Raw genomic sequence first — 18770 nt, forward strand, 5'->3', positions numbered from 1 at the left:
GCTCGTACAGTTCCTGTTGTTATTTTGAGGGACAGTGCAGCTTCTCAGTCTGTCATTCTGAAGGGAGTGTTGCCTCTGTCTAAGACATCTTCAACTGAGTCAGCTGCGCTAGTTCGTGGGTTTGGCATGCAGTTTGTGGGGGTTCCATTGCACACCGTTTACCTGGACTCAGAGTTAATTACGGGGTCTGTTGTTGTCGGGGGCAGTGATGAGTTTCCTGTGGGGGGGGTGTCTTTCATCCTGGGGAACGATTTGGCGGGTGGAAAGGTCTTGCTTAATCCTGAAGTGACAGCTGTGCCTCGGTCTGGATGTCCGGATGAGTTGGTGGAAAAGTTTCCAGGTGTGTTTTCTGTCTGCGCTATTACCCGCGCTATGGCAGAGAAGCAACGTCAATTGCTGTCGGGGTCTGGTGATGGGGAAGTGGAGTTGGGTGATAGTTTTATGGCTGACGGCGATTCAGCTGTTCAGCCTGCCTTTTCATCCCCAGGCCCGGTCTCTCCTCCGCCTCCGTCTCTCCTTTCTCCAGTAGAGGAGTCAGAAAGTAAACTTCACATGTCCCGTGAACAGCTTATTGTTGAGCAGCAGGGTGATCCTACGCTGGTTTCTATGTCAGGGGCTGTGGGTTCCGGCGACAATGGTGGGGGTGGGTCTCCCAGTTACAGACGGCGGAATAGGCTTTGTCATATTAACATGTTGAAGCCTTACCTGCAGAGAGAGTCTGTTTCACCATCCTCTGTTGTGGCGCTGTCCGGTGCTGAAGTTATCGATCAGGCTGGGGCCGCTGTGGCGCTGTCCAGTGCTGATCTGCCGGAGTCTCCGGGTTCGGATTGTGATGTTGAGGTGACCTTGTCCAGCGCTGTTGTTCATGGGCGTTTAAAGAACTCTGAAATGTTCTGGCCGACACGTTGTCGCGCTGTTAGGCTTGTGAATGTGTTTTTTTTTTCTCTTTTTGTTTTCCTCAGGTTCGCCTCCACGGTATTCACAAGCTCAGGGTGGGGGTGTTACGTGTGGCCAAATAGCAGTACCCTGTGTGTGGGTGTGTGTGTGTGTGTCTCCGCCCTGCTCTGCCTGAGCTCAGGTGCTGGCAATCACCTGAGCAGGTTAAAAGGAGACAGCAGCGGGGCGGCTCTCTCTCTCTCTCTCTCTCTCTCTCATTTGCAGGTGTGGTGCCGGAGGGGGAAGGTGGCGCTGGCCGCGCAGTCTTTTGTGGTTTTCCCTGATTTGCATTTGAAGTCAGTTCCCCGGCCTGTTAGAGCGTCCGGGCTTTGTTATTTTCATTTGGGTTTGAGTTCCTGGTAGTCCTGTTTTCATGTCCTTATTGTTTTCTCTTTATAGATTAGTTTTGGGTTAGGTAGTTTAGTCGGGAGGAACCCCGGATGCGACGGTTGTGGCAGGCTGGTCTGGGGTCTCTTCTCTCCTTTTGTTCATTTTGGCCAGGAACTCCTGCCTCTTTTGTTTTGTTCTGGGTTGCTTAATTATCGGGGTTTGGTTGTGTTTGGCTTCGTTCGTTTTGTTTGCATCAAATAAATACTCCTTTGTTATTGACTGTGCTGAGTCGGCGTCCTTTAATATGTTACTGGCCTTGTTGTGTTCGAGTCTTTGCTTTTGTTTACGTTAGGGCCGTAACAGTTCTATAACTATAGTCAATTTTCAGCCTATTTTCACACCGCAGTCTGAAGTAATAGTTATTTCTGGGACGAGGTTTCATGTTATTCAGGGTTGTGGTGCAGTCTTTTTTCATTAAGTCACCTGTCAACGTTCCTGTTATTTGACTTTGTTGTGGAGCGCTGCTATCAAACACGGCCCTGTTACCATCTTTCCATAATGCTATACATGTGCTATCTAAGTTTGATTGATGTTCATCTGATATGTCAAAGGAGCAGGGGATGGTCACACAGGATCCCCTCAGAACCTCTATAGTCTGTGGTATAGTGACCTGAAACCGTCCACACAGGGCACCTGAAACACAACAAACAAATCATTGAATAAGAAGAAGTGGGTACTACTGAAGACTGATGAGAAATTACATGAGCAACAGTTTTTCTAGATGTTTGAATCACAAATAACCATTTTAAACATCAAAAGATAAAGTTCACACACAAAACACATTTTGCCTCTCAGCGGTCTATTCGCTGCAGCATGTCTTGAATTTTTGACTAGTACTGTGAAGTTCTAGTTTTGAAAAAGTAATATGATTTTATAAAATTGCATGACATTATTTTGCCATATGCAAACGAACAACTCACCTTGCAGCAGACAGCCAATGAGAAGGAGAGTGAGAGCTGCAGCCATCTTTGTGTGTCAGAAAAGGCAGAAAGTCTGGAGATTACACGTACCGATTTATGTTTAGTAAAATTCATTCTAAATGAACTCAGATTTTAATAATAAGGTCATTTAAGGCCATTATTGAATGCCATATTTTCAAATGTTCTAAAGTTGGTCATTGCTACAACACGCTGCTTTTGTTAACAAGATGAAGAAGATGTGGTGATGATAAAAAGGTAAAACAGGAAGCTATGCTGCACGCATCTTTTATCAATTCATTTTCTATTTTCCTACAAAGCTTTAATCTGTTTTAGGCAACTTGTATATTAGACATAAAAAATGTAAAAAGCACAACTGAATGACAGCTTTAGATTGTCAGAGACTTCTGGTATCTGATGACATTACACTTACACAGTTGTCAAACACTGGAGCAGAAAGTTTGCCAACTTTCACAAAGTAAAGATATTTTTTTCTCAGCGTAAATACAACTTAGACCTAATATTCACTTTTTTATAATCTTGTATGACATAAAAATGGATTATTAATTATGTTTCAAACAAAAGCCAGATAACTTACGTTTTTGGCAGGTCTTTTGAGCAGAGGGGTGAAAGATGTTTAGCGAAGTGAAGTTCCTTAAAATTCGTGCTGCTTTTTCAGACAGCCTGCAGCAACTGACGTGAAATGAGGAAGTCACAATAGTGGACATGGGTGTTACAATAAATGTACAGTACTCATCTGAAATGTTTTTCCGTGCCACATCAGTTCTGATCCTACTTTAACTTCACAAATACTCTTTGTTTCAATGTTCCTCATCTTTGGACCTTAAATTAATTATAATATTTGTAATATCAACTTGGTAATAGAAATGTCTTCAAATGATTATAACTTAAACATCTATGATGCACCTTTATTGTCAAAGGAATTTACACTGTTTAATATGAATACATGAACATAATGATTTAATATGACAATAAAAACCATCAATTTCACAGGAATCAATGAACCTTTATTCATACTGGAGAGATCATTGAGGGGAAACCCTCATTCACAATGATATCGAGTTAATTACAGAAACAATTAAAGTGACAAACAACAAAGCATTTGAAGAACCAGACGACAACGACTACCGGGAAACATCTCTGGTAACTTGGCAGATAATCATCAAGGCACTGAGTTGATCTTGACCTTAGAGCCACACAGATATGGGAGACGGGTGTCAATACTCATTTTAAATGGGGAAATTGACTGAAAACCGATATGGGGGCCAAAATAGTGCATTTTTGAGCACGTCTAACAATGGACCTTTCCTCTTCAGATCATGCCTCTATTATGCAGTATTATGAAAAGGTGTTCAGAGTGCTGCTTTCTTCAACAAATAAGAGTATTTATTAACATTATTATTTACTATCAACCAATCCAATCCAATCCAATCTACTTTATTTATATAGCACATTTTAAAAACAACAAGGTTACCAAAGTGCTGCACAACAGATAAAAACAGTAAGTAAGTAAAATTCAAATGTTGAAATAAATATATAAAAAGTAAAAGATTAAAAAAACACAATAAAATAAAAGCATATAAAAACACTAAAATATACATAAAACACAAAACAACAACCGATGATTTAGAAACAATAAAAGACAAACAGAGACCACACAACTCTCATGCTGGATTAAAAGCCAAGGAATAAAAATGCGTTTTAAGACGAGATTTAAAAGTATCTAAAGTGGGGGCAATTTTGATGTGGGTGGGTAGCTCATTCCACAATTTAGGAGCTACCACTGAAAAAGCACGGTCACCCCTGGTCTTATGTCTGCTCTTTGGGATGACAAGACGCAGCTGATCAGCGGACCGCAATGCTCTTGAGGGGGTGTAGGTGTGTATGAGGTCTGTGATGTACTGAGGCGCCCGACCATTTAATTTGCAATTAAAATAAAAAAATGGACAGGGAGCCAGTGGAGGGAGGCGAGAACGGGGGTAATGTGTTCATGCTTGCGCGTTCCTGTTAAAAGACGAGCAGCCGCGTTTTGGACTAACTGTAAGCGAGCGAGGGAGGCCTGGTTGATGCCAGTGTAAAGTGCATTACAGTAGTCCAAACGGGTCGAGATAAAAGCATGAATCAAGCACTGAAAATCATTAAAAGATACAACAGATTTAATTTTAGATAAAAGCCTCAGATGATAAAAACTTGTTTTAACCACCGAGTTTATCTGTTTATCAAGTTTAAAATCACTGTCCATGTTGACGTCGAGGTTTGTGACTATGGGTTTTACATATGACTGCAGGGAGCCCAGGTCTATAGGAGGGACATCACAGCCTCGACTGGGTCCAAACACCATGACCTCAGTTTTGTCTTCATTTAACTTTAAAAAATGAAAAGCCATCCATGCCTTGATGTCCTTTAGACACTCTAGTAGGGGTATCAGGGAGCTCTTATCATTTCTCTTAAGCGGCAGGTAGATTTGGGAGTCGTCCGCATAAAAATGGTAAGAGATGCCATGTTTTTTAAAAATTAAACCAAGGGGGAGCATGTAACAACCAGTTGTAGGGCGCACCACAGTCTGTGATGCTCTTCTACATGTGCTGCAGACGGTACTGAGAGTTTGTAAACTGGAGTTGGGGCACTATCCGCTGCACAAACTATGTGATGACAAAGCATTGTTTGCAATATGTGCTCTGTACAGAAAAAGTCATTATACTGGTGTATGTCGAGATAAGATACACACAGATACGGATTTATATGTAATATGTGGGTTGAGCACTAGTTGACACAGTTTTTTTTGTCTTTAAACTGTACTCTTGAGACTGTCCCATAGACTATAGAAAAAGATGGACGACATGACAGCTCCCTAAAAGTGAAGCCAAACCCTCTCTATCGCCCCCTGCTGACTGGCTGCAGTATAGGTCATAAAGCCCGCCTCCTCCATGTTAACAGATGGGACACGAGTCAAACTGTAAAATCAAAATACACGTCAAATACAATTTTCTCAAACATGGTTTCTGTCATTATAGCTAGTTGCTGATTGGTGTCAAAGGGTTCATTTTTCTGATAAATTTATTTTTAATGAGTTATTTGATGCTGTAAAAAGGATGATTGACAGCTCTGTTAACAAATACGACTCCTGCAGCCCATCTGTTCTGAATTAGCAGAGTAGAGGAGGAACGGCGAGAGGAGACGTAACTAAAACAATCACTACAGTCATTGAAGTTTCCATATCTGCGAACGTCTGCTTCAGACCAACACAAAGAAGCTGTTCTGTTGTTTAATATGTCAACATGCGGGATCCTTGCTGTTTTCTCGGTAAGTTATGTTTGTGTTTTGGTTAGCGGAAGTGGCTAGGGTCGTCCATCTATATATTCAGTCATTGGACTGTCCTCTTTGGTGCAGTGCCATGTTAATCTTGTTCTCTTTGAAAGGCTTCATGACAAAGACATGTTTATATCCTCATTGAAAATCTGCTTTATGTTCTAAATAAAACACGCACATCTTGACCGGTCGAGCTTTAATACCTACAAACGTGACACAGACACCACCTAAAAAAGGTTTATTTAGCATCAATAGTTTGTCTCTGATGAAGTTTAAACCAGACTTGAGCATCAGAGGCTTCATTGGGAAAGTACTTACTTACAATCGATATGTAGTTATCCATGTTTTATGTTGAACACACTCACATCACAAAGTGATTATTTAAGCTAATGCAGAAAGAGCAGAGTGAGAGAGCATGAACTTTTGTTTGAATGATCATTTTTGACGTGGGCCAATGACATCATACTCTGGAGATCGGTCTCTGTGATCCATCCGCATGTAGGTTCCATCGCCCTGCTCCTGTGGCTTCACATTCTTTCTTTGTTTCCTTTAGAGAAAATATAAAACGATAAAAAAAGATACTTATATTTACACCAAATATCTTGATCAGCGCAGATTTCATACAAAAAGCAACCCAGTGTAATAACATACCAGAGGTACACCATGCAGAATGTTAAGATGATGTTCCACGTGAGAGACACACCAGTTAAAGCCAGGACCAGAACTCCACCGTAGGGGCCAAAAAGTTGTTCAGGATCTGTCATAACAAATACAATAATATTCTTATCATATCCCTGTTCTAGTGTTATACTAATGCAACATTGACTCAGCTACAAATTAGCAGCAAATGCCCATTTTGCCACAAGTTGTAAATAATTCAGTCCGGACAAATAAAACAACGTTTTAATCTTGTGTTAAATTCCAACCCCTTAAGTCCTTACTGAAGCCATTCACTTTTTCATTAACAAGTACGCTATAGCATTGTGGAAAATTAATAATTCAAATGGATGACTTTTATTTTTAGAATGAGGTCGAATTAATTTTATTATAAAAAAAGAACCTCCATCTTTGGGGACTGATTACACTGACGCTGCTTATGATAGGTGTTTACAATTATGAGTGTGGCAGTAGAAATAATTTCCAGGCCTTTTCTTATTCAGGATTTTAAACAAAAGAAAATATCACATTTGCCATTACTTATTAAATAAGTTAATAAATGTTTCCAGAAATCCAGAAGATTTCACACTTATTAACAAAACTTGCTGAGGTGGAGCAATCTAGAAACTGAAAGAAGAGAAGAGGCTTAAACAACTTTGAATCAGAAAACTTTATATTCCGATTTGTTTCCTGTTTTGACGTGTTGCATATTGTAGGTTGGAAAGGGTTAACTAGTAGGTTGAAAAGTGTCTCATGATGATAGCTCAGGGTGCACCACAGAAATCTTGAATTCCCAAACATAGTGGCTTCAAACTTCTGAATAAAGCAGTTAGTGAAAAAGTCTCTTACTTTGTTAATCAGTGCACTGAATAAATCTAAAGACCTATCAGGTTTTATACAACTTAGCGTCGTGCATTTCATACATACACTGAACGTCTATTTGTGTGTTGTTCGATCGTCCAGCTCCAAGATCATTTTCAGCCTTGCAGAAAAAAGGGCCGCTGACTTGAGAAGCTTTCATCTGAAAAACACGTCCAGTCCCAACAAACGTCTCCCAGCCTCCGTCAGCTCCGTACCAGGTGTAGTTCTTTACAGCTGGGTTGGCACTGCTGCTGCATGTCAGAGTCACAATGCTGCCTTCTTGTACGGGACCAGAGGGACGGACTGAAACTGTGGTCCCTTTGGGTGAATCTGAAAAATTAGTTATACAACATGAATATGAATCGTAGGGCGTCGCAGACGATATGCTTATCTACCAGTTTGATACTATCCAATACTTGGTTGATGATTCAATGTGTTTGTTCTCTGCCCTGTGTATGTATAGGTGTGTTTCAGCAGGGCAGAGCAATGCACACTTTGGTGAGCGCCCTGACCATCACAGGGAAGCATTTTCTCTTTTACCCAGGGACGCTGCGTCCACTGTGAAACCAAAATACATTGTTGATGTATTATTTTACCCCAAACGATGACCTTCTCCTTAAACTGACCAAGTAGTTTTGGTGCCTTAATTTAACCAAACTGTTACTCGCAAAGACCCCTGTGTGAAATACTGTGTTTAAGGGAGTCCAGTATTTACATATCACACCCAGTCTGAGTCAAAAATCAGAATGCACAGATGTGATGGCCTGAGTAGCAACATGTGAGATGATTTTACAACACATGCAAAAAAATATTGAGTGAAAAAATGAAGTGAATCTATTTTTTCCCCCAATCCTAATAAATGGCACTTGTTACAATGAGGGCTGTGACGGTCCTGAATTTCTCTGAGGTGAAACACTAACGCCCCTGTGTGGTTCGGTGGTTAACTGCGGCCGTCTGTATTTCTATTGTTGTTATCATTCCTCTGTTTTTGGGACATTTCTGGACGTCAATCGCAGGGCAGTGGTCTGGAGCTCAGCCAACAGTCCGTAGGTCGAGACTAAATGAAAACGTGGCGCCAAGGTGACATGGCTGTCTCTCTGCTCTGCTCTCTGTCTGTCTGCAACAGACACTATGGTAACTTCTACATCTTTATGAGACGTGAAAGGGACTTCACAAAACGTCTTCATTTGCCGTTCTATGAATGAGAACACTCCGCTGTGTCGTTGCTGTAAAGAGCTCCAGGTGTGAGGGAGGGTGGAGCAGACAGACAGTCGGCAGGATAAAGCACGACTTCGGCCCATAAAAACAAAATCCTGCACCTTCCTGTGGGGGAACTCCAGAGGTGTAGGCGTGTTAGTTTGTTGTAGAGAGCGTAACCGCTGTGAAACAATCAGAACATAATATTTCTCTAATATTTCTGTTTCGCTTCTTTATTTACATTAACGATGCTTGCTCTCTTATCTTCCTGTCTATGTCGCTCTACCACAGCTGCTCTCCCTCTTTTGCTCCCGGCAGCTTTAGGTTGAAAATCTGACTGTAGATGTGTTTTTTTTTAAAGCTTCAGTACCTTTCTGTACTATCGAAAGTAAAATGACGTAGAGCAAAACTGTACACACGGGATCTGGTCTGCGGTTACCGTCACAGCCGTAGTTACAGTGTCTGTTGTAAGTGATTATATCTACATTGTTAAGACAGATTAAGTTTACTGACAACCTTTTTTGCAGTGCATCTGAAAAAACGGCTTTTCTAAATGTCCAGTATTAATCTAGAATATTTAAAGTTGAGGGGGCAACTCATATTGAGATGGATTTATTTTAACAGATGTTGCACAGAAATGTCTGGGTAAGACTGTTAGTGAAAGGAACATGAAACCGCTTGAAATGATACATACACTGAACGTCCATTTGTGTGTTGTTTGATTGCCCGGCTCCCAAATCATTTTCAGCCTTGCAGAAAAAAGCACCGCTGTCTTTAGAAGCTTTAATGTTGAAATCACGTCCAGTCCCAACAGACGTCTCCCGGCCTCCGTCAGCTCCGTACCAGGTGTAGTTCTTTACAGCTGGGTTGGCACTGCTGCTGCATGTCAGAGTCACATTTTGGTCTTCTTGTACGGGACCAGAGGGACGGACTGAAACTGTGGTCCCTTTGGGTGAAACTGAAAAATTACAAATGATTCCTTGTATTATTTAAAAGTAAAAAGTAATCAGACACGTGGAATGAAATGACATTAACCATGTTTTTATCTGGGCATCAAGGCATCAGAAATGTAACAGTCTGGAGGGTACAATTCTTTACTATCTAGTTTTGTTTCTGAGGCATATTTGAACGTATCAAAATGGTTGACAAATATGTTTCTGTTGCATCAAAGGACCAATTGTTTTATCCCTCATTCAAAGCAAGTCGAGAGATGAATTATAAAATGAACTTACATGAAATATCAGCTGTGATACTGGTCTTTACAGATGACTCAGTGCTGCCATCTTGTTTTTTATAGACAGCAGTACAGGAGATTTCCTGTCTGTGATGGAGGTGTGATGCATTGAATTTCACCACAGAGGTCTTGATTTTGGTTTTGTCCTGATTCTCTCGCAGTGTCTCCTGACCTTCACCCAGGCCGGGGGTCCATGTCAGAGTTGGAGAAAGGGACAGACAGGGAGCTCGAGCCGAGCACGTCAGAGTCACTGAGGTTCCCTCCTTCACCTTCAGTGTGGAAGGATTCAGAGTCGGTCTGGGTGGATTATCTGGTGTGAAGGTAAATAAACTCTTTTATTATTTAAGGGGTGTTTTGCAGGAAGCAGTTGATGCAAAACAAAGTTATAAACAAACTAGTACATGGAAAGTGAATAACTGAAACGTAAATTAAGGACTCTGAAACTTACCTGTGAATGTAATGCTCAAGGTTCTATAACTAAAGTCATATCTCAGGCTATTTTCACACTGCAGTCTGAAGTAATAGTTATTGCTGTCACGAGGTTGCATGTTATTCAGGGTTGTGGTGCAGTCTTTTTTCATTAAGTCACCTGTCAACTTTCCTGTTATTTGACTTTGTTGTGGAGCGCTGCTATCAAACACGAACATGTTACCATCATTCCATAATGCTTTACATGTGCTATCTAAGTTTGATTGATGTTCATCTCTTATGTCAAAGGAGCAGGGGATGGTCACACAGGATCCCCTCAGAACCTCTATAGTCTGTGGTATAGTGACCTCAAACTCTCCACACAGGGCACCTGAAACACAACAAACAAGTATTTGAAGAAGAAATGCATACTAGTGAACAGTGATGAGAAATTACAGTTTTTTTTAGCTTGCCTAGCTGCAATCTTAAACATTTATAAACAACATAATAACATTTAAAAAGTGACAGATGTGAAGAAACGACTCACCTTGCAGCAGACAGCCAGTGATAAGGAGAAGGAGAGTGGCAGCCATCTTAATGTGTGAGAAGAGGCAGAAAGTCTGGATATAATTTAGAGGCCTTTGTGCCTACCAAGGAAACCTGTTTAAAAAAAAGTCAACTGAATCCCGGAAACTCTTATTTGAAGGCATGTCAGCTTTTCATTGGAGCAGTGTGAGGCACTATACTGTATCTGTTTATCCACAACAGGGGGAAATGCAATACTGCATTTACACTACGCTCCTTAAAAACCACTTTTCTCCTTCTGTCATTGATGCATAGGTGTCTGTGACATTCCAAACACACGCAGAGTCAGAATCGTTGCATGGGCTGTGCGCAATGTGCAACCGCACAGGACCTCACGCCTGCAGCAACACTTCAAAAGTAGCCCAATTCAGCTGGAAAACCGCAGACCTGGCAACCCTGGCTTCCCATGACGTGATATGAAAATTAGTTTGATCATGAAGTCTCATGCTCCTCTACAGTTCTGTGTTTATCAGTGAAATGAATGAACTACACAGTGTATGGACATATGACAGCGTGGAGAGTTTATACTACATAGTAGCCTATGTGCGCGGAAATACAGACAGATCGCAACGTTATTGAGACAGGAAGGCTACAGAGCATCAAAACACACACAGGTCTGTGTCATATCTGCTCCTCTGCTAACGCCTGACTGCTCCCCGGGCGCGATAACTGATAAACTACACATGGATCAGCTCCTGCTCATCTCATTCACAGCATGTTGAATGAGATTTTATTCTTTGTAAAGGTTGTTCACAGAAATACGGGAGCGATCGCGACCCTTTTAAGTCAGGGGCAGAACCTGAGAAACACACACAGATCGGTGTCATCACCGCGCTGCATGGTTATAAACTGCTCACTGCTGGATCACAGAGTTATAAAGTCGGCTTTGTAGAACACACTCTGGATCATCTGTCTCTGACGCGCGCCGTCTCGCCCTCTAGTCGGATCGTCCCGTATTCATCATCATTCATTCATTCATGTACAGCATAGATCTACGTTTTTTTCTTGTTATACAATTTAACATTTAAAATAAATAATGATTTGATGTGTTTCATAGAAAAGTTATTACTTACGGTTCCGTCAGGTTGTTTGAAGCAGAGTGATGAAAGGTGTTTAGAGAAGTGATGTTTCTTTTTTGAACAGCCTGAAATCATTGACCTGAAAATGAGGAAGTCACACAACAACACGACATGTGAAGATGAATGCATGGCCTTTTTTTTTTTTTTTTCTACATTGTGACTTAATCATGTATTTCCTTTTATTTAAAGGTCTTATGCTTACAGTGTAGTTCCCTTAAATACATTCCATGAACAATAAACTACGTCGGCTGCATCAGTGGTAGCAACATGAAAGAAAATCTTTTTATATTAAAAAACATATCTGATTGGCTTAAGTTAATGTAAAGGAAATAACGTTATCCTTATGCAAGATTCTAAACTTAAATCTTTGCAGTAAATACGTGTGATGTTGAAAGAGGCAGATCCACAAATGTTGTCTGGAGCTCCTTTGCATTCGACCTCCTTCCTTCACCTCTCCTGCCCCCTGGGGACAACGGTGAACATGCCGAGCGTGTCCGGTTTAAAGAGCACCTAAAGCATGAAACACAAACGTTGAAGAAAGTAGGTTGCGGTAGTGAGGCCAAGTCACTGCTTTGATACCTTGCTAAGATATATTTAATGCACTTTTTGATTTGTTGTTAGTCTTTGTGTCTTTATAAATGGGCCCCAACTCGCCTTGCAGCAGACAGGCCACAACGAGGAAATTCAGAGCTCCAATCAAGTTTGTTACTTAGTGTTTTAAATCTGCTTTATTACCAAAGTTTTCATTTTAGATAAAGTAATGTGATTTTTACAGCATGGTTTATTTGAGAGCTAATTTCGAGATTTTTTATTATATTGAGCTTCAAACACACAGATGGAAGTCACAAATGAGAGAAGTCTGAAGTTCACTGGTGGTGAAAATAAAAAGATCAGCAGCCTAGTTTGTTCCCCGTAGAGCTCAGTGTTGAAAATGGAACTGCATTTCAACTATTGTTTGTTTATTGGTTGTTTATGATCTTTAAATCAAATCTCAAAACCCATCTGTTCCGCCTCACCTACTCTCCCCAACTCTAATTACTGTCCCTCACCCACTCTTAATGTATGTTATCTGGTTTGTTTTACTCTTGTTGGTGTTTTTACTCTTGTTTGTGTTTTTTGTACAGCGACCTTGAGTGTCCTGAAAGGCGCTTATAAATAAAATGTATTATTATTATTATTATTATTATAAGTTTATTTTTTTACACATTAACAACTTAATAGTCGTTGAATATATTTTCTTTTTTCTGACCTCATTAAAACCCAGTATCAGAGAATGTTAAGTGCTAATCATTCAGTTAGCTACAAACTGGGCTTTTGATACGCTGTAGATAATAACATAAAGGTATTATCATAAAGCAGTGTTATTGCAAATATATTTATACTTGTTCTAAATTGTAATTGTGGGAAAAATGTGTGCAGTATGATTACCACATACTGACAATGTGGGGTCAACTAAATCCCAGATGTTATGTTATGATACTCAAATTAGAAACTGGATTTGTGGGGGTGTATTGTTGCTGGAGTGTTGAGTGCTCTCAACAGCAATCGATGATACAGAGAATATGAATATGAAATTTTGTTGTATTTAACCGCTTTACTGCTGAGGTCTCTGAGGCCGGTGGTCCCCAACCTGTTTTCCTTGGAGCCCCCCACCCCCTTGTTTCTAAGAAAGGCTGAGCACACACACAATCAAGTAAGTGCTTTTTTAATGATTTTATTTAACATGAGCAAATCTAATCTTGACAATCTCAGTGCAGACAAAGCCTCGCCTGCCCCTCCTAAGAGGGTCCTGGACCCAAGGTTTGGGAACCACTGTCTTAGGCCACAAACAGAGGGGATGCGTATTTCTCTCTATGCAGAATTATCTTCAGTTACCAAAGTGTCCTACTGCCCAAAAACCCTGTTCCCTGGATAAAGACACATTTAGAAAATGAGAAGAACATTGTGGCAATAATGCAGATTTTGTTCAAGGATTCATGTCATGTATTTGGTCATTTTGTCTATGCAGTTTACTTCAGCTGTCAAAAGAGCCCTAAAACCCTGTTTGTACAAAGATTATTGCCTTAAAAAACAAAACAAATGAAAGAAGTCTGTTTCAGTAAAGTACACCTTATGCAGAAGGATTTTTTTTAGCAATTTTTCATACAATTTGTTGAACACATACAGGATCAAGCAGATTTGGGTCCAAGTATCCCCCCAAAAATATTTGGATTAATGTGATTTCCACTTTAAAGTCAGATTAAAGTCAGGATGACATTTTGACTCATGGTGGATGCCTCAAAAGTGTCTACCACTTTGGATGGAACCCTGCCTTTACACACCTTTTGCTACATAACTTGTAATTATCGTCCTCCATTCACATCTGTTTGAGACTTCAGCAAATTCACAATCTTCGTCTGGAGCTCCTTGGCTTTCTCTGCGTTTTCTCCTTTCTCCACCTGTTCTCCTGCCACCTGGAGCCCCTTCAGCACCGACTGCAGGGCGTCTGCATTCTTCACCGAGTCCATCTGGTCTCTGTCTGCCTGGATCTCCTCCACCCAGTCCAGGTAGGCCTGCAGCAATCCAAGGTCATCAACAAAGTTTGCAATTATCCGAAGTCCTGGTCGACGTTGCTCCAGTTCCCTCAACCTCCTTCGCCCCACCTCTCCGATTTCATTTCCAACAATGCTGATGAAGGAGGAAATAACCAAGAGAGATGTTACACTTCTTTGTGACAAGGCATTAACGTACACAAGATGGCACTGTGGTCACACGGAGCAGAGGTTGTGTGTTATAATCTTACGTCAGCGTCTTCAGAGAGTTGTTTTTGCCGAGGCAGTTGACTATGTTTTCAGTTCCTTGCTCTGTGATGCCGGTGATGTCCAAATATAATTCCTCCACCGTGGTGTTGTGCTCGAGAGCGTTCCACAGCTTCAAGACTCCCTCTGGGCCCAGGTTATTGCCACACATACTGTGGGTAGAAAAACTATTGTAAAGTAGTGTCTGAGGATTCATAAGAAGTGCTTGGACCCTGAGTTCATATGTGGATCTTGATCCACGGCATGTGAATTTATTTATTATATTCAAAGCTACCATTTATTTATAATACAGCTGGCTGGCACTAACAAAAATGTTATATGAATGTTAATACCTTCTTACTCTTGTTAAATAATTCTAGTTGTCCCATTTGGTTTTCTGTTTTTCTTGGACTGGTTCAAAGACTTTATATTAAATCTGGTTTAAAATGATTCTTGAAAAGTTTTAAATCTAATTTGGATGAACACTCAAATGGGGCGTTCCATTTAGCTCGGAAGTCGGAACTGGGAATGAGTCTATGGTTTCAGTACAACAAGTCAACTACAGAACAAATATGAGGTCCACAACATGCCCACAGATAGAAGTTGGACATCAGTTGGTTAAATCAGTACAGCTGATTTAATGAGACATATAAGACAGAAGTGACAATAAACAGTTAATACTACAGCTTTCATTTACTGTTGATGACGGAGATATGAGGTCGGGGTTGGTGAGGTTCCTCCGACTTTCTGAGTCGTAAATCCGACCTCAAGGGGCGTTCCAGCAGAGATTTCTACTGGGAACTCGGAAATTCCGACTTCCGCAAATTGAACACACCGTAAGTGCAGAGGAGACAAAGGGTTGATCTAATTTTGATCACCTCTTGTTAATTTGTTTTTAAAATGCCACTGACTTCCCATAATAACATTGATAATGAGTTAGACTAAATCTGTCCCCTTTAAGTCCTTTTATGTATTTATTTATTTTATGACAGTTACACCCTCCGAGCTCTAAACCCTGTGCATGTTTCAAAGTGTTGTGAAAGTTGTAATAAATGATGTAATGACTTACAAGAGCTTTTTCACTTGGCAATCTTTTGATTTAAGGACTGCAGATTCTAATTGAGCTGCTTGCCTGTCCAGGCAGTTGTATCTCAAACTGAAAAAGAACAGAGAAAAAATCTGTTAGACATTTTTTTTTTTCTTTACATTCAATTCATCCATGACCTAAACTGTCTATCATAATCAAGCTTCTAAGGGCGCTGGAGCCTATCCCAGTCGGGCAGGAGATGGGGTACACCCTGGACACTTGGAGAGAGAGAATGCCGACAGGGATAATATGCAACTCCACACAGAAGGCATTGGCTAGTTAGGAAATTTGAACGCAGGCTTGTTTTATGGCTCAGTTTTCAAATTGTCATTCTTATCTCTGTGACAGGTCAATATGAAATCATAACCTACTAGAGAGATTCACAGCGATGTAGGATCGGCCCCAGCCTGGTCAGTCCTCTGTTTCCTATGTTCGAGTAGCCTAAATTGAGCTCCTGCAGCTTGTGTGACGAGAACTGCAGCACATAGTGCATGGCTGCACAGTCCACGACACTCAGCTTCATTTTAAACAGGTAAAGTGTTTTGATCTCTGGCGCTACCAAGCTTGTGGTTTCCTTATTGTGGAACTCCATAAGGCAGTGGAGAAGATTCAGGGCTGTCGGGTTCTCGAGCTTCCTGCCCTTAAACTGGTCTTGGAACCACAAGCCAAGCCTGGCGGGAATTGCTTCCTCTTTCTCCATGGGGGAAAGAACAAGGCCATCCAGCTGACCTGCCAGCCGAGCTCGTAGCATTCCCATTAAGAAGCGTGTGAACATCTGGAGGCTCTCCAGTTTGTCCATAGTAAGGTCTTGGTTACGCAGCGGTGCAGCTGATGATGTTGGATGTTGCCCAAAACACCAGAAGTCCAGAGCTTGGATTATGTCCTCCTGACTGAAGAGATTGATTGCACAGTAGAGGGCAGCCAGATGTTCTTGAACAGTCAAGTGGAAGAAGGAAAACATCTCCACTGTTTCCTCTTTGAGCGGCTGGAGAATGTGACAGAGGAAGGTGCCCTGAAGATCAGCAGGTGTCACACCGTAATCCTCCAAATCTGAACTGCTGAAGATGATCTTTTTCTGTAGGAGGTTCTCATAAGCCAGTTTTCCCAGGTTTGTCAGTTGTTGTTTTGCTAAAGAGAGAACCTGAGATCTAGGCGTGCGTCTCTCCGTAGACCCCCTCAGCGCATGGTGCTTGATTGCTGTGAACAGGTAACAGAAGTAAACCTCACTGACTGTTCTGGGTGGATTGAGCTCCAGAGACTTTGAGTCACCAACATCATGATTTTCTGAAGAGAAGAACTCAGCCATAGCGGTGCAGATGATGTAGCAATAAAGAGGGATGAAGGACAGCACGAAAAGGTTGTCATTGTTCAAGATGTAATCGTAGACTTTTTCAGCAATTGTACTGTCTTTGTAGAACTTGGTGGTATATTCTTTCACCTGGTTCTCTTCAAAACCCAGGACCACACAACATCTCTGGAAGAAACGCTTGGGCGCTTTAGTAGACGGTCTTGTCGTGAGAATGACTGATGCCTCGGGGAGAAGGCTTCCCTTGATTAAAGCCACCATCATCTCTGAAACTGGCACCTTCGAACCAATGTCAATGTTTTTGTCAGGACTGTTCCAGTCCAAGGGGAATTTGAACTCATCTAACCCATCTAGGATGAAGAGCAAAGAGCTTGGTGAGGCGAAAAGGTCAGGAAGAGCTGCCTTAAGGTAGCGGAAACGTTCTCCAAGGAGCTCCAATAAGCTCAGTGGTTCTTCAATCAGGTTGAGCTCTCTAAAGCGCAGGTCAAAAAGGCAGGTGAATTCACGCATGTTCTTCCCAATCGCCCACTCATAGAGGAGTCTCTGTACAGCCACGCTCTTTCCAATACCCGCAATACCCTTCACTTTAACCCTTTTGGGGGTCCGTCCAGATGTTCCTTGGGAGCTCAGTAGATTGCACGGTCTGATGCGCTGACAAGCCTGATGGACATAAATGCGAGCTCGCCGGCTCGCCAGGTCAAAGTACTCATGTTGGCTGCTGTCAACCAAGTCATCATCTTCTGTCACAAAAAGGTCGGTGTAGCGGATCTCGATGTGAGAGGCTGAGTTTAAAGCCACTCCCTCGCCCTCTGAGTAACATTTCAACTGCCCTGTGCGTTTCAGTAAGGTTGATTTATGGGCAGAAATGGGAACTGCAGTGGAGTACAGAAAAATTTAATATATTTCATAGGATTTTCCACAAGATAATTTCCTTCTGTTCACCGAAGATATCGACATACCTTGAATGTTGGCCGCCTTTCTGCTCCTGCTAGGTTTCTGTTCTTTAGCTTCAAATGGAGATACACATAATAAAAAACATTCAAATATTGTTATATTGTAAAAGTAAAACCTTGCATTAACATTACATTAGTTTTAACAAAGTTATAAATCTTTATACCTTTAACCTCAGCAGTCGGGGTAAATCCTTTGCTCTTCCCTTTGAACAGTTTAGTTATTGGGCTTTTCGACTTCTTTTCTGTGGATATCACAACGTTTGTTTAGTATACTGTATGTGTATTTCATCATGTTCACATGAGGCTGTGATTCCATCCTGAAGATCTTGGGATCTTTCAATCTTGACCAAAGTGATGGACTGACCAACAGACATTGCCGTCCCTGGATCAACGTTGCCAGCGTAAAAGCTCATTTAACTCATTGCATAATTTTTCATTCACAGTCCTTCATTTTCAAGACCATCAGTATTTATTGGCAAGCTGATTGTATCTTGTTAATCATTTTCTCACACCTTTGGTGTTCAGCCATTAAACTTTATTGGCTCCTGCTCTTGAATTTGAACTGCAAGGTCTTAAAAGAACCATTATTAACTTTTTCATTAACTTTTCACCTGGTAATATAGATGTTTACAATACAGTATACAGACATCACAAGTATTTTAATGCAACCTCACCTTCAACTTTTACAGGTGCTGGCGCTGGCTTACTGACGACATCATCTTTGCAGTGTCTCTCCACCCAGACCTGCAGATCCCTGCAGTAATAATCCTGCACCTCCCTCAGCACCTGCAGGAACTTTTGGCTGTTCTCCTCAGTGGCACACACCGTCTCCAGAGCCTGGGCCACAGCATTGGAAGGTGACTTCTCCAGCAGAGACAGGTAGTGCGCAGAGGAAAGCACCTCATCGTCACGCAGCCAACGCAGCAAGGGTGCTGGGTGATCTCGAGTCCAGTTCAGCAGCAAGTCTCTCTGAGACCGGATCAGACGCTGAGCTGGGTTCATGGCTTCAGAGGTACTGTTGCAAGGAGAAACTTTAAGCTGTCATGCTAATAG

The 18770-nt window shown here is 41.5% G+C and overlaps 2 protein-coding genes across 2 annotated transcripts in view; both read right to left on the minus strand.

The window, feature by feature from the left end:
- LOC138584214 (B-cell receptor CD22-like) overlaps positions 1-11614 on the minus strand; it is a 17758-nt gene extending 6144 nt beyond the window's left edge. Inside the window, exons 1-8 of the mRNA XM_069656389.1 lie at positions 11589-11614; positions 10478-10590; positions 9971-10321; positions 9521-9832; positions 8983-9246; positions 7158-7421; positions 6293-6330; positions 4500-4629 (exon numbers count right to left, since the gene is read on the minus strand). Of these exons, the coding sequence (XP_069512490.1) occupies positions 4500-4629; positions 6293-6330; positions 7158-7421; positions 8983-9246; positions 9521-9832; positions 9971-10321; positions 10478-10523 (1405 nt within the window). The 5' untranslated portion in view covers positions 10524-10590; positions 11589-11614. The remainder of the gene's footprint in view (positions 1-4499; positions 4630-6292; positions 6331-7157; positions 7422-8982; positions 9247-9520; positions 9833-9970; positions 10322-10477; positions 10591-11588) is intronic.
- A 2322-nt stretch (positions 11615-13936) lies between these two features.
- Positions 13937-18719, minus strand: LOC138584215 (NLR family CARD domain-containing protein 3-like). Its single transcript, XM_069656391.1, has 5 exons — positions 18392-18719; positions 17724-17771; positions 15830-17636; positions 14377-14544; positions 13937-14261 (listed from the first exon to the last, which is right to left on the minus strand). The coding sequence occupies exons 1-5, from the start codon at positions 18717-18719 to the stop codon at positions 13937-13939; spliced, it is 2676 nt and encodes an 891-aa protein (XP_069512492.1).
- Between the last annotated feature and the right edge of the window lie 51 nt (positions 18720-18770).

The sequence above is a fragment of the Semicossyphus pulcher genome, unplaced genomic scaffold, assembly GCF_022749685.1.
Source record: "Semicossyphus pulcher isolate SPU_LCO1_2020_fin unplaced genomic scaffold, fSemPul1.0.p SCAF_9, whole genome shotgun sequence".
In the NCBI taxonomy this organism is placed as follows: Eukaryota; Metazoa; Chordata; class Actinopteri; order Labriformes; family Labridae; genus Semicossyphus; species Semicossyphus pulcher.

Coding starts and splice junctions, on each gene's coding strand:
- LOC138584215 (XM_069656391.1), bottom strand. CDS start 18,719: ATGAACCCAGCTCAGCGTCTGATCCGGTCTCAGAGAGACTTGCTGCTG. Junction 17,637..17,723: donor AAAGGCGGCCAACATTCAAG/GTATGTCGATAT, acceptor ACTCCACTGCAG/TTCCCATTTCTGCCCATAAA. Junction 14,262..14,376: donor AACTCTCTGAAGACGCTGAC/GTAAGATTATAA, acceptor CTCCTTCATCAG/CATTGTTGGAAATGAAATCG.